Here is a 16212-nt window from a genome sequence, read left to right as displayed (position 1 = left end):
TTCTCAAATGGTAAATGGTGTACCATTTCTGCACTGCAGGGAAGAGTAGATTTCTCAATAGAATTTGTTAGGTTTTTTCTGGACAAAAATCAGTAGTGCTTGTTTAAGTTAAGGAGATTTATTCTGTACATGCATATAGTTGTGTAACAGATCCATACTGCTGAATGATTTATACAGTTCACTATGAAGAAGCAAATCAGATTATAGGTACAAAAAGATTTTTGAGCTGTTCTTGTCAGTGCTATAGCCAAATTTATGGAAAAGTCCATTTGTAGATAATCCTGAAGACAATCAGAACAATCCTGAGGCTACACAATTTTATTGCATTTTTTCTACCAACAGAAGTTCAAAAAATACTCAGTTTGTATGTTAAACTCAAAAGTAGCAGAAGGTGAATATAATTCTAACAGTGACAAGAATGGGATGGAAATGGCAAAAATAGCAGATATGATTTGAGATTGTTCATTCCTAAAACAGGAAAACATTGATGAATGTCCCAGGGTTTTAACTTCTAGATGCTGCAAAACCAGAAAAGAAAAATAAAGTCTTGAGGTCAGGCTTTAAAAGATATGGGTATACCTGCAGTTGCTAAGAAGCATACAAACCTCTATATAAAATTTCTTAAAAGAATCAACATCAAAATGTGATGAAGTGAGCACTACAATCAGGGTTTGAAGGAACAAGACAAAAATACTTCTGTAATACTCAGTTTTTAGGAATAGTTGTGTTATGGAGATATTTATTCTTTTTTGGTTGGGTGTGTTTTGAAAAAAAAAAAAAATTATTGTAGTTATCTACCAGAGTATCATCAACTTACAATTTCCTAAGTTGAATCTGAAAATGAACTTTAAAATCCTCCAGAAAAAAAATTAAGTTCTTAATTGGAATGTCTTGTTCTCCCAATGCTAGAGTTCTTTCACATGATCCTTTATGTTGCATAAATAAAACAGGTTGCATATCTACACATAGGTTTAAAACAACTTATCAGTAAAAGAAACCAATCATAACTCTTCAAAGAAGAAGGAGAGATGGAGTTTAACCCAGAGCTAAATGCTATTTCAAGGACTTTAGGAAAGCTAAAGACTACTCTCCTCTTTGTTATTCTTAGAAGAATTAGATATAAAAGGTTAATGGAGCAGATTGTGGTTTTTTTCACTACTTCAAATAATTAATAATTTTAAGAGAATAAGGAAGCTCCTAATAGGCATGGTGTATTTAAGTGAAAATAGCAGCATTTTTCTTAAATAAGAGAAGTCTTGTTTTTTTTTTAAATTAAACCTTATGAGCCTCTGGGGATAATACTTTTTACAATCTCCATGTTCTCTGCTGTATTTTCATGTAGAAAGTAGAAAATCCATCAGGTTTAGTTTTTAATTGATCAAAAATTACTTAAGCATATTTCACAAGGAAAATACTAGGTGGTGTATTAATGAAAGGGCAAGAGATGTCTTTTCTGTATTAGTGCTTGCCAGTTCAAACAGAACACACCAGTCAGATTTACATACACTTCTGCTTTTTACCAGTAAATCTCAAAGCACTGTTAAATGAGGTCTTTATCAATAACCTTCAACAGGTTATTGATAAAGACTTACTTTTTCTTTTCTAGCATGAAATATAAAACTTCATAAAAACTGGAAAAGAATACCTTGAAGTAGGTGAAATGATGCAATAAAGTAATAGCTGTAAATAGTACACTTCTAGAAAAACTTGCAACCAGCAAGACAGTAACATTTTTTTCTATAGCAGAAATTAGTTTAGAGCCACCAAGAGAGCTGGGCTCCTACAAGTTTGATGGTGCATTGTGTATTCTTGTTAGCTGCCCAGCCATTTCGTTCTTATGTTCCTGCATAGCTCTGGAATGAATGCTTTTGTTCTTCGGATCATTTGCTTCTGCTTAATTTACAATTTTGTTCTGACACCTTTTCTTCTAACAACCAATTTCAGATAAGGCCACAACTGTATGTACTTGAAACAAACAGGTAAGTAACTCCTCTAGTGATAAGAAATACTTCAAGCTCCCGACAAAATCACAATTGCTCTTCATCTCTTTCTTTGCCTGCCATGAGAACCGCAGACTAAGCAATTCACTTGCATGGTTTTGATTTTCATCATTTCTTTTTTCCCACAATATTATATTGAACCTTCCCCTCACTCTCACTTTCCCTCCCCCCACCTTGCATATCACCTGTTCTTTCTTACTTTCTGGTTTTCTTTATATAGGAAAGGATGTATGTACCCTTTGAAAACATTTTGTTGAACCGAAATACTAGATATCTAACCTACATATTCAATTCCTAAATACTGCAGCAGTCTTTTTTTTTTTATGTGTGATTTTTCTGTTGTTTTCACTAATTCTATTGTAAAGATTAGCTCTTATTGCACTAATTGCTGATTAGTAGCTAACTAGCTACCTTTTTACTCAATTTAATTTAGGATCACAACGGGGTTACAGCTTTTTATCGTTTGAGAACTGCTTCTTATGTTACACAGTCATCATAGCAGAAGGGACCTACAACAATCATCTAGTCCAACTGCCTGACCACTTCAGGGGCAACTAAAAGTTAAAGCATGCTAATAAACGCGCTGTCCAAATGCCCCTTTAACACTGACAGGCTTGGGGCATCGACAACCTCTCCAGGAAGCCTGTTCCAGTGTTTGACCTCCCTCTTGGTAAAAAAATGCTTCCTGGTGTCCAGTTTAAACCTCCCCAGGTGCAGCTTTGAACCATACCCATGTGTCTTGTCACTGGATACCAGGGAGCAGAGCTCAGCACCTTCCTCTCCATGTCCCTTCCTCAGAAAGCTGTAAAGAGGAAGGAGGTCACCCTCAGCCTCCTTTCCAAACTAATCAAACTTGAAATCTGTACTTCAATGAACTTGTACTTGTCAGATACTGAGATGAGCTCATTTGGCTGCTAAACCAGGGAAGAACTATTTTTTACTGGGTTAGTTTTTTGACAAATTAGATCCCTGGACAGGTTTACTGCTGTGCTAGATGATGGTGGTGATGTAATGGCAAGGGAGAAAAGCAAACATTTTAGGGTTGAAATATGAAGCCAGGGACACAGGTAGGGCTGCATTAATCAACCACAGAAATGTACCCTTACGCAACTTTATCACTGACTCTTCCTAAAAGAATCCAAAATTAGAGTTTGAAGATAGCTTAAAATTCCTTTAGTTCTCTTTTAAAACTGAATTTAGAGCAAATGCTTTCCATATGAACTTGATTCTCTGTTTCAGACCTTTAAAAGACCAAGCACCAATTGGCTTAATAAACTAGCTGTTACTCTACAGCTCTCATCTGGTAGAGACCCAGCAGAGAATCCACATGTAAAGGTGTATATATTTTTGTGTGATATCTCACTTCCCTCTTAACTGGATGTTGCCAATGCAGTAGAGAGATTAAGGACCTGTACTGCAGCGTAGTTCTAATAGGTGGCTATACTGGAGTATGGCTTGATTTAGACACAAACAGCTACCTCTGTTTTGCTTGAGAGATACCATGAGGGGAGTCATAGGAGAAGTACTATAGAAGAGGTAGGTATCCAAGAGAACCCAATCATATCACAGAACAGTTTGGGTTGGAAGGGACTTTAACGGCCATTCAGTTCCAACCCCCTGACACGGACAGCAACACCTTCCACTAGACCAGGCTGCTCCAAGCCCCGTCCAACCTGGCTTTGAACACTGCCAGGGATGAAGCAGTCACAGCTTCTCTGGGCAACCTATGCCACTGCCCCCTAGCCTACTACACTTCCTAGCATCTAATCTAAACTTACCTTCTAGTAATTTAAAGCCATTCCTCCTTGTCCTGTCACTATAAGCCCTTGTAAAAGGTCTCTCTCCAGATTTCTTGTAGCCTTTTTAGGAACTGGAAACTGCAAAAAGGTCTGCCCAGAGCCTTCTCTTCTCCAGGCTGAACAGCCCCAGCTCTTTCAGCCTGTCTTCAGGGGGGGAGGTGCTCAAGCCCTCTGATCATCTTTGTGGCCCTCCTCTAGACTCCCTCCAACAGGTCCATATATTTCTTATGTTAGAGGGGGAGAATCACCTCTCTCGATGCGCTGGCCATGCTCTTTTTGATGCAGCCCAGCACATGGTTGGCTTTCTGGGCTGCAAGCACACACTGCTGGCTCACGTTGAACTTCTTGTCAGCCTGAGGGGTCACAAGAGTGGCATGGTACTCTCAGCTATACTGAAGAAAGACAGACCTGCAGTGCTGTAGTCACTGTGCCTCAGGAACACCTGTCTCCTGAACATGACCCTAAAGATTCACTTTATCCAATGAGAGCTATTACCTTCCACAAAAATCACACCAGACTTATAACATCTCTATTGAGTTACAATTACATTTACAGTTACAAAAGACCCAGAGGCATTTAATAATATTAACACATTTTATGGGCATTTAAAGATATTAACATAGACACATAGGCACGTAATTCACAGCTCAGAAGTAAGACACTCAAAGCCTCTGCCTTCCACTGTCTAACTCTTCAGGTGCCTGAACTTCTGAAACATCTTTATAACTATAGCTGGGCAGTTGCCCATTCTCTTCTGCTTATTCCTTTGCCTTCAATCCAACTTCTGCTTCTTTCTTTGCCTTCAATTTTTTCTTATTTTTCCCTGTTTTCCTAGAACTGTTTCTGTATTTATTTCTAATCTTTGATTTCTCTGTTGTTGTTATTTATAAGACAAGCAATTGAAGGATTGTAGAGGGTTTGGAATGAAGTAGGGTTTTCACTGCTCCACTGAAGCAGACCATTCTTTGTGGAATAGGGACATTATTCCTGATCCCATCCTCAGACAAAAGACTTTATTAAAAGACAAACTACTCATAATTTCTGTACTCTTATTAGTCTCTGAGCCATAGGAAAAAAATTAATTTTAATGCACAAAATAAATAATTACATCAAAATTCAGGATTTTTCTTTTATTATATATGTAAAAGATCAGACATTCACGATATATGCCAGATTCTATTTTGTGAAGTATTATTTAGAATTATGATGCTACTTAGTACTTTATAAAGTTACTGGGTTTTTTTCATTCCTGGGTTTACTTTGCTGCTTCACCTTCTTAACTAATGTTAATGCTTTTACTCTCATAAAGAATAGTTCCCCACTAATAGGAGAGCTGCCCTCTTAAAGTTTCTATAGTTTCTGTCTTGCCTCTGCATTTCTTTTTTCCCTGTTTTTCCTCAACTGGAAGCTGACATAGTCTTTAACAGCACCTAATTCTGTTTTTCTCTAGTACAGTTTCAGCTGCCCATCTGTATTATTTTCTTTTTTAGAGTATTGTAAAACTGAGGAATCACGGTCAATGAGACTGAGATCCCTCAGTGCCAAGAACTTTGTGTGAATATGCTCAGGAAACAGAGCTCTGGTCTGAACAAATTCCAGTGTAGTTTAACAGAGAGCCTTGGGTTAGACCTTGATAATTGCCTTTATTTGCTTTATTTAAAATCCACCTCAGACATACACTACAAAACAGTTCATTGTAAGCTTCTCTTCCTTGATATGCAGCTTTACACCATTATCTATGGGGCATTCAAATTATGCATTCACATGTCTATGGAAATAGCCCAACTTTTAATTCCTACAAAACCACCTGTTAATTTAGCCTAGCGCTGATACTCTAAATCTGTAACTGAGATGTTTGCCACTGAGCATTAAGTATTTTGTTGAATCAAGATATGCCTATGCCAGAACTGTTTGGGTCATACAACGTAATTCACATGGCAGATTTTGTTATAAGATTTTAAAGAACCTTTTATATCTAGTATTCTGCTGACACATGAAAACAACCTGGACAGACTGACAGCATGCATTTTCTGTTGTAGAATACAAAGCTTGTCATATCAGGTGTAAGTATTACCCCAATCCTTTATTTATGCTCATTACTAAAATTCCTGGAATCATACTATCATCTTTTTAAAAAGATAGGATGCTTTCAGTCTCTAGCTCTTTGATTTTATTACTGTAGCCACATCATCCCTAAAAGCTTCAATATAACTGTGAAACTATTCTTAACTTGAGCTTTCAATCTGTTTAGTTTTCTGGTCAGACAGCCTCTTTCAGCACATAAACTTTCAGCAGTGTTTTATTTCAGTTGATTAAAAAGAGGTCTCACATCTGACTTCTTGTGAGTTAACTCATTGTAGCATACAGGACTAATTTAAACGTAGCTTCCATAAGGCTTACAATACCTCTCTTCTCACCATTAAGTGTTATTCAGAGAGGCAGGATTTTCCTATCTTAAAGGTCACAAAAAATGGAAAAGGGAAACTGGCACATGGAACAATATTTAATCATATAATAAGTGCCTGAGTCCAAACCGTGACCTGCAAAGTCCCTCTAGACAAAAAAAAGCTTAGTACTGGAAATCTATAAAGTTAACGGGCACTTTGTTTGTTTTGGAAGACCCCTCGCTTTTTTCTATTTGTGGTTTTCTCAGAATTGCCATGAGTTAAACATCTATTTGCCTAATTCCAGAAGTCTTGGGGATCTAGAAACTGAATATAACTGACACATGCAGAAAACTACCTGGATTTTGGATGCCTCAAGTCCTTATTCTTGCTGAAAGGATTACTTCATAGCCTGAGAGGGGTTCCCTGTTACAGATGAGCATTTCAGCCATGTTTTAACATCCTGCCAACTTTTGCTCTTTTGGCATACGTATTTGCCTTTAGAAGTACTGCATTTCCTTCTGCCTGATGACAGAACTTTGAAAGTAATGGTGGAATTGCATCCTCCTGTTACTTGGCTTTTGAAAGGAAAAGAGTGAGCCAATTCCTCAAGCACTGCTGACACCATTTCCAAGGTGAGCACTCCTGTGCTTCTGGATCTTGACCGGGTAAAAATATCTGGCATTGTCCTGACTTACTCAGACAGGCGTGGGAATAGGAATGCAAACCTGGTTTTTTGTTTATTTTTCTCCTGACAAATTTTAGGCAGTTGCATGCTTAGCTTGTGGACTTCTGGGGTCTTCTGAGTCTCAGAGCTTTCACTCATGCCCTAGAAAGACACCCAGCTCTGAGATTTGGATTCCATATGTCACTTCATTTTCTTACATTTTAGGCTCTGAGAGACTAGATGGTATGTCTATGTTTGTTTAATGTATGTATTCCCAAGTAAAAATGATTTTAAAAGACATCAAAATATATGCAGTAGCATTATTTATCAACTGCCTTTGGTAAGTATCCTCAGGAATTCCCTGGTTATTAATCCTGCCATACAAAGGCAATTTTATTTTATTTTTTTTTTTAATTCAGTCCTTGTGAATGATAAAACCGCAGTAATTACTAGAGCCAGTGTGCGGGATCATCTTACGCTTCAGTGTAAATAACACAACATTTCAGCCCCATGTTTTAAAACTTTTTCTTTAATAAATAAATTCACAATTATGCCAAGATAAATGGTGAAAACCAAGCGCACACTTTGTAACTGTCAAGCTGATTTCCATTTATAATCTTTGCCTCTTTTCCTGCTTTTAACTGTTCTCCTTTTCACTGCTGTACAGTTCACCAGACCTATTATTTTCCTGTTTGTTAAAAAAATGCCTTATAAAATCTGTCATCAAAGTAGATTCATTTTGTATGGATTTTTAAAAGTTACACACCCCATGGTTTCACCCTGTGGATTAAAAGTACAAACAGTGCCAGTACAACTTCAAGTCTGATGGGTTGACATAAAAATCCAGTTCTTAATAAAACTCCGTTAGAATAATTTCATTTGTTCTTTACCTATTTTGCATATTTTCTTCCCTATTCCACACCATTTATTAATTTATTTTTGTTGTATCAGTGACTAATTTAAAACTCCTTGGTCAGGAGCCTATTAATTTTCTAATATACATTGTAGACACCATAGCATATACTAAGAACGACACAGCTGGAGAAACTGGTATTGAGGAAGATATCATTTAGCTCCTTACTATTACTTTTTTTTTAATGTTTCACTTGCATTGCTTTGTTGTTCCAAAGCTCCAGTCGAACTGAACTATAATATGCTGAGAAAAAAATATATGACAAAATACCCTAAATCACAAAGAATCATAGAATTGTTTAGGTCAGAAAAGACCTTTAAGATTATCAAGTCCAACCATTAACATAGCACTGCCAAATCCATCACTAAACCATGTCTCTAAGTGCACATCTACATGTCTTTTAAATACCAGGGATGGCGACACAAACCACTTCCCTGAACAGCCTATTCCAATGCTTGACAAACCTTTTCGGTGAATGAATTTTTCCTAATATCAAGAGTAAACCTCCCTGGTGCAGCTTGAGGCCATTTCCTCTTGTCCCACGACTTGTTAATGGGGAGAAGAGACCAACCCCACCTCACTCTAACCTCCTTTCAGGCAGTTGTACAGAGCAGTAAGGTCCTCCCTGAGCCTTCTCTTCTCCAGACTAAACCTCTCCCAGGTCCCTCAGCCATTCCCCATCACACGTGTGCTCCAGACCCTTCACCAGCTCTGTTGCCTTTCTCTGCACCCACTCCAGCACCTCAATGTCTCTCTTGTAGTGAGGGGATTACTAAATTGTAATCTGAGAATTTGATTCAAAATCTGAAAATCTGAATGAAATAAATATTTGAAAGGAATGCACAGTAAACAAAATAAATTTGGAGGACAGACAGAGGATATACACACGTAATGTGACTACATGGGTTATTTTATGCAGCTGGTTGTACCAGAATATCTGATTTTTTAAACAAGGCATGGAAAAATAAAGAAGCCAGTATCTCCCAGCTGCTAATCTAGAAGTCAGCGCTACAGTAAATTACCATTTATATCTTTATAGCATTTATATCTTACATCTTCAGTAGTCTTAACTAATATCCAGAAGATCTAATTTCTTTATTTACTTCTCTTAAATTTCAGATTTTTTTTGTATCGTTTTCCAAATGCATGTTAATTCACATAAAAACATAAGTGTTTTATAATTTTTTTTTTCTTCAGTATCATAAAACCCCTGAAAAGTTCTAGATGCTTGGTTATTTCCAGTTTTAATATCCAGCTGGAAACCAGTAACAACTGGTGTCTCTCAGGGTTTGCTGTTGGGACCTGTCTTGCTCTATATCTTTACCGGCGGCACGGACAATGGGATTGAGTGCACCTCAGCAAGTTTGCCGATGACACCAAGCTGTGTGGTTCGATCGATACGCTGGAGGGAAGGAATGACATCCAGAGGGACCTTGACACGCTTGTGAGGTGGGCTGATGCCAACCTCATGAAGTTTAACCATGCCAAGGGCAAGGTCCTACACCTGGGTCGGAGCAATCCCAAACACAGCTACAGGTTGGGCAAAGAAGAGATTCAGGGCAGCCCTGTGGAGAAAGACTTGGAGGTGCTGGTCAATAAGAAACTGAATGTGAGCCAGTTTCAGTGCAAGCTTGCAGCCCAGAAAGCCAACTGTATCCTGGGCTGCATCAAAAGGAGCGTGACCAGCAGGTTAGAGGTGATCCTCCCCATCTACTCCGCTCTTGTGAGACCTCACCTGGAGTATTGTGTGCAGTTCTGGTGTCCTCAACATAAAAAGGACATGGAACTGTTGGAACAAGTCCAGAGGAGGGCCAGGAGGATGATCAGGGGACTGGAGCACCTCTCATATGAAGACAGGCTGAGAAAGGTGGGGCTGTTCAGCCTGGAGAAGAGAAGGGTGCGTGGAGACCTCATAGCAGCCTTCCAGTATCTGAAGGGGGCCTATAGGGATGCTGGGGAGGGACTCTTCATTAGGGACTGTAGTGGTAGGAAAAGTGGTAATGGGTTCAAACTTAAACAGGAGAAATTTAGATTGGATATAAGGAGGAAGTTTTTTACTGTGAGGGTGGTGAAACACTTAAATGGGTTGCCCAAGGAAGCTGTGACTGTTCCATCCCTGGTGGTGCTCAAGGCCAGTTTGGACAGAGCCTTGGGTGGCATGGTTTAGTGTGAGGTCTCCCTGCCCATGGCAGGGGGGGTGGAACTAGATGATCTTAAGGTCCTTTCCAACCCTAACTATTCTATGATTCTATGATTTCAAGAAGCTGTGCGAGAAATTTAAGCAACATAAATGAAATTTTTAAGAATTAATGAAGAACAGATCGTACTATTTTCACCACACCTTCACTGTGGCCAATCAAAAGCATTCCAGTACAGATGACAACTCCTTCTAGGTTTACAATAGCTATGGTGCTAGTAAGGATCTAACAATCTTAAACGTTTCCTCAGCATACAAATCATTGGCACCTTGCTTATGACTTTGTACTGCCTTGCAGTCACCATAGTAACTACAGTGACTATCTACTGAAAAGTGGATATGACTGGCAACCCTAACACTAGTTCATTTAATGCAGAAATGTCTTTTTAGTCCCTTCTGATGATAAACACACAAAAAATTTTTATGGTCTTTGAGATGACCACTGTTTCTGTTGTAACACATCTTTCGATAGTGTGATTGCCGTATTCTACTGGCATTCAGGGAATTCTCTTGTAAAATCTCTGAGAAACCACATAAACATCCTAAATGTCTCATGCGGTTACCGTCTTGCATTCCACCCAGGACAGGCTTGATATCTGCTTTGTGAGAAGTGGCATTATAAAAATAAATTTAAATTTAATTTTTAGCGAGAATTTGAGAATCTCCCCCTCTTTTTCACAAGCTGTATGAAGAGTGCGACGAATATGTTTCTCTGGATTGTTTTATGACCACTCAGACATACTACTTTTGAGCACCACTTTTGAGCACCCTGAATTCACAGAATTGTAGAATGGCAATTTAGAGTAAATGAAAAGGTAGTGAGTCTATATTAAGGAAATTTTATACCTTTAATGTGCATATATGCACAGCTGCTGTCTCCAGAGTGCACAACTGTGATTCACAAAGTAGCCACATTTATTGTCATTATCCTGTGTCATATATGGCAGTTACACTAGACTGTACAGTAAGAAATTCAGATTATGATAAAACACAAACGTAGCTTTATTTTGATGGTAACTGCTAAACTAGTGTACTGTTCACATTTCACAGTCTGACCCGTTAGTTAGTAGCAGAATTGAAGTTCCCTACATTTCTCACTTTTTCTCCTTTTAGAAAAAGATCATCTTTAGAATTTCTAAAAGTTATCTGGATCTTACAGTGTCTGTTTATGTTTTGTTTGTTTGCTTGTTTTTCCTCAAATCATAAAGATTTCTTAAAAAAAGAATTAAGGTTTTGGTTAGCAATTTTTTTCAGAATATTACTTAGGATAGTTTTGTCACTTGGTGAGAAAGCAATTGGCTGTGCAGGTTATTTAGGGGAGCACTAGCACAGAGACAGTGTCTGCGATCAGCATAAATAGAATTAATCTACCCTTCGCTGTTCCCAAACTATCTTGATTTACTTGTATACGTCTTCATCTTTTGTCTGGCATCACGTTTCTTTCTTTACATTTTGACATAGTTTCTCATGCAGGTCTCACCTCCCACAGCTGTTTCCCCTACAGTGATGGATCTATTCTTTGTTCTCATGCAAATTTTACCAAAGCTGCCTTAGGCATTGTCATCGTGTTCATTGTCAGTGTGTAATGGGGTCAAATACCCTTCTCTGGGTACATCAGCCTCAATCTTCAGTAGACACAGAGGATCTGCCATAGCAAAGAAGTTATCACTTCCACACACAAGAGACTGGTGTTTTTTGTGTTAGCCAGAATTCTACCTGCATATTACATACTTGTACTTAGGACTCGTTTAAAGGAGTGTGTTGATATAAGAGAATCTGCTACTCTGCACAGCTTTTCACTGTTCAGATGTTTCAGGGGTTTTGTGTTTTTTTTTTTTGCTTCTGTATTATGAAGAATCATCTTCAGTCTTTATTTAGCTCTTTGCTTTTTTTCAGGGAAACAGGAACATTGGCTATGCTTTCACCTCTCCTGCCCTCTTCCTGTACTTCCGACTAGTTTGTCCTGTTTTTCTTTAAAGATGTTGGAAAGTTTTGGAATCTCTGGAATCTATATGGTGTATGCTGTTGTAGAACAGATGTTTGGGCCTGCCTACATTTCATCTCTATTGTGAGATTCCCTGCAACTACAGAAGACTGGGTTCAATAACAGAGCTCCCTTAGGTGGACAGATAGCCAGAAAACAGAACTGGTTCTATGTCTTTTCCCCTTGAATGTCCTAGTGGACAATTGCAGCGTATGACTTTGGCAGCGTACAAAGGATTTCAGCTAAATATTTGGAGCTATAGTGACTTCATAACTATGCAGAAACTGTGTTTTATAGTACTTGCTCCACAACCTTCCTCTATTTTACCTGTTCCCTCAATTAAAACAGTATTTCTCTGTGAACAGCTTCTTAGGATCTCCGCTTAGCAGCTCTGTGTACCTTGATCTTTCCTTCAGTACAAGTTCAGAATCCACAGGAGATTCTTTGGTATTTAGGACTCCTGCCAGAGTAAAGTCTGGACTCCTTGTGGCATTTCTTAAAAATGGGAGGTAAGTAGAGAATCAAGACAGTCCACTGAAGGAAGGGTATCTGAAAGGAAGGCATTTTGGGGACAGGATGATGGAGCTAAGTAGCGTGGGAGAGAGGGCACAGCCTGAGATTTTGCCAGTAATTTGGCTAGCACTTCAAAGTTTGTAAGACTTCCTGCAGATTTTCCATGAGCCATCATGACCCCTAGCCTACCTTAAATTGCTCATGGTCATCCTGACACTCTGAATTTACCAGTGGTCTGCTTCCCAAATTCACCTCACATAACTGTTCTCTGCTTTGGGTTCTTGCCAAGATCCACTGCAAAAAATCAGTATTTCTAGGTGTACCAGAAGAATCCGAAAATTGCTTCATAACTTACCTACTGACCATGCTTTTCCTGAAGTTTTTCAAAGAGCTTGAAAGCAGTTTAAATTTCACTAAAAATAGCAACAACAATGATAATGACAATGTGCGATATAGATCCTATCTATGCAGAATGTGAAGTCAGAAGGACCTTTCATGAGGTTTTGGGGAAAGGGAGAATAGTTTCAAGTAATTCTCAACATGAATTATATTGCAACTTTATTAGGCTTTCAAATATTAATTGGCTTTGTACTGTAGAAGCTATTCATATTAGAATTCCTTTCAGAATCAGAGTAACGGCAGAAGTTGGGGTGAATGGCTGTATTTCTCCTTATCATGTGAATGCCAGAAAATCTCTACTCTCTTTGCAAAATATCAGTATGTACCACAAACAAATGCATGTTGCAGCTATCCACTTTGTAACAAAGTGCTAGTCTCCACAGACGCAAACTCAAGTGTCCATTATAAACTACAGTCCTGAAACTGGGCCTAAGAGAGATTATCTTAACCACTTAACCTCTACCAGCATCAATCCTGCCCAGCAAAGCAGTCGGAAATGCTCTATTAAATAGGCTTTTTCATGTCAGTACCTCAAAAGAGGCCTGAAATAAATGTTTCTGAAGAAAAATTGCTCTCTTTAAAGCTAAAATTTTACTTTTCCTGAGTTTAGTCTTTATGAAAATTGCTGGACTGACAGTCCTAATAACTGATGTAATCTGTTTATTTTAGATTACAGAGAGCATTACCATCATTTCTTGTAAATGATTCAACCCTGGCCTGGGCATAGCTCGGTTTCCACCTACACTACCCTCACATGCAAGCATCTCTGATGAGACAGCCAGTGGTGCTAACTGGCAGGTTAATTTCACAATGTTGATTGCCGTCTGCCAGGAAAGGGATCTATCTGATTTTTCACAGATCACCATACAACCGAGAGGTGATGACGATTAGTCCTTGCCAAACTAGACAGATGGAGTTTAACCACCTCCAAACTCTTCAGCCAACTGTTCCCTACTTGTGAATATTTCTATGACAGCAAAAGACTCTCCAGAAAAATCTTTTTATAAGCTACCAAGTGTGAATTTCCTGTTTTAATAGATATGTACTGTAAAACTACACCACAAATAACAAATGTGAAAAAAATCTGAAGTATTCCATGATAGTAATGAGAAGACTTTTTTCTACATATTACACCAGATACATCTATAGGTTCATTAGCAGAATTGGAGCAGATGGCTCATCCAAGTCTGCACATTTTCATTAGTTCTACAACTTGGGTTCCAGCCTTACTGATACTTTGCCACTGCTGTAGGTGCTAGTGGAGCTGTGGGCAGACATTTGTTACTAGTTATCTAAAACTAATTGGAACATACAAAAAAGTAAAACCAGTTGTCCAGCCTACATTTCTCCTCCCACTTTGCCAGATTTATGGGAGTCACATTGGAATTAGATGACAGTTAAGAAATTGCAAGAGCACACTGGTCTTGTGCAGTATTGACAGGTAACTGTCAATAAAACTGCATTCACTTGAGTATGGGCAGTGTTTCAAAACCTGCTTATTTAGTTCTGTTCTTCCTGATCATTGTAGATAAAATGCTTAACTTATTCACTTGTGATCAAATACTGTTGATAAATATCAACAGACTGAAATTCTGTTACTTTAGTTTACCAATACGTAAATTATTATTACTGTCTCCCAGAAAAGGACCATCAAAACTGAAATAAATTTAAAATAATACTACAGAAGTGGCATTAAGCAACAATAATGGTAATGCCCTAAAATTTTAATTCCTGAAAAAGTTACAGAAAAATAGCAAGGAAATTTATATGGAACAGCATTAACAAGGACATTAGGGCCTACGCAGGAGCAGGATATAAACCTTTACTTTTAAGTGCTGATATTTGGGTTTTCATAAGCAGATTCGCTTTTATTTTCAACTAATTAGAAAATAAAACTTAAAGTGATACAGTAAAGCCATAATGTTCTTGCTCACACTAAAAGAATGGTATTTCATGAAACATATGGTGTAATTTAGAAAATCTGTAGTTAAGAGAAAATTATTGAAAGTGATACTGTAATTATATAAAAGAAAGTTTGTTTTAAAAATTTTTCTCAGCAGATTCTCTTTCTAAATGTGTGGCAATATTTTAAATTTACATTTTGGTGCATTCCAAATCTAAATGCTATTTGACATTCTGGATTCCTCTCAGTATACTCTAAAAAGGCATGTATTCAGGTGCTATCTTGCAGCTTTTGAACAAGTAACATTGCCATTGTTGCCCCAATTGCATCTGAAAGATGCATGTGTAAGATTGTGAGTGACTGAGAGACCATAAGCTTGTTTTGCATTTATATGGGGAAAACCAAAACCACTGAGGCTCCAATATATATCTTTGCTTAGAAATGCCACTTAATTTAATTCATTGAGGACTTCTGTTTGTCATTTGCAAGGTGTTATTTTTTGGTAGATTAGGTAAATAAGTTACATACTGAGCATTTTGCAGCAGCTTACTTTGGTAGAAAAAGATTTCACTGAAAACATTCAATTCCTTTACTGTATATAATTCTTTAAGGGAAGAAGACATAAACCAACTTATTTTTTTCCACCCAAATTCTCCTTAGGCAAACTAGAATAGTTAAAGTAGTTCTTCCTTAAACTTCAACATGCAGCTGTCAAAGCCAAAACTCTCAAAGCCAGAACATTCTTATCAGTGCAGAAGAATTTGAGATCTCATTTGTAATGCAAATTGCCCAGGCAAATCGTCATTGTCAAATGCACTGGAGAACAGATTATTCGTACTGAACAAATTACTCACCAAGAATCACAGCAACAACGGTGAAGAGCACAAAGGCATTCCTCAATAAATAACTTTTAACATCATCCTTTGTTATGCTCTGCACTTTTTTTTTTGCCAAAAGGGTACGTTTCCGGACACCTTGTTGAATGCGTTCCATCCTACTTCCAGTTTTTGGGTCTTCTCCGTTACCTTTAGTCATCTATCTTGCTGAAACTTTTCTCCTATAATTATCTTTTGCCAATATCCCTTCAGAAAAGTGGAAGACTCTTTTCTGTGGGAGGTACTGGAGAAACCTGGAAGACAAGAAACACCACATATGGCAGTAAGATTTTCAGAGAAATTATTAGCCATATGGAAGCAAGTATTCTTCATGTTTCAGTAAAACTTGTACTATTTATAGTATCTAAGTTGTTGATTGCAGTTTTTGATAGATAACCTCAATGACTGCTAAAGAACTCTGAAAGAAGGATTATATGTATTGATCAAACGTCTTAGGTCTTCAGAAATTAATCTGCATTGTTGTCATGCCATAAAACCCAGGACTAACTTTTTAAAAATGTGAATTTAGTAAAATTCGTAGGAGTGTAAGTTGGTATAATGTTTGAAACTGCATGTCA

The 16212-nt window shown here is 37.8% G+C and overlaps 1 protein-coding gene across 2 annotated transcripts in view; it reads right to left on the bottom strand.

Moving 5' to 3' along the window:
- Positions 1-16212, bottom strand: part of SLC1A3 (solute carrier family 1 member 3) — a 63587-nt gene that overhangs the window by 45991 nt on the left and 1384 nt on the right. For both annotated transcript variants that reach the window (XM_062612939.1, XM_062612940.1), the window contains exon 2: positions 15614-15888. In XM_062612939.1, coding sequence (XP_062468923.1) covers positions 15614-15794 — 181 coding nt within the window. In that variant the 5' untranslated portion in view covers positions 15795-15888. The remainder of the gene's footprint in view (positions 1-15613; positions 15889-16212) is intronic.

Source organism: Pezoporus occidentalis, unplaced genomic scaffold, assembly GCF_034315485.1.
Source record: "Pezoporus occidentalis ecotype Australia unplaced genomic scaffold, CSIRO_AGI_Poc_V1 ctg162, whole genome shotgun sequence".
NCBI classification, from domain to species: Eukaryota; Metazoa; Chordata; class Aves; order Psittaciformes; family Psittacidae; genus Pezoporus; species Pezoporus occidentalis.
This window is presented reverse-complemented; position numbering and strand designations above follow the sequence as displayed.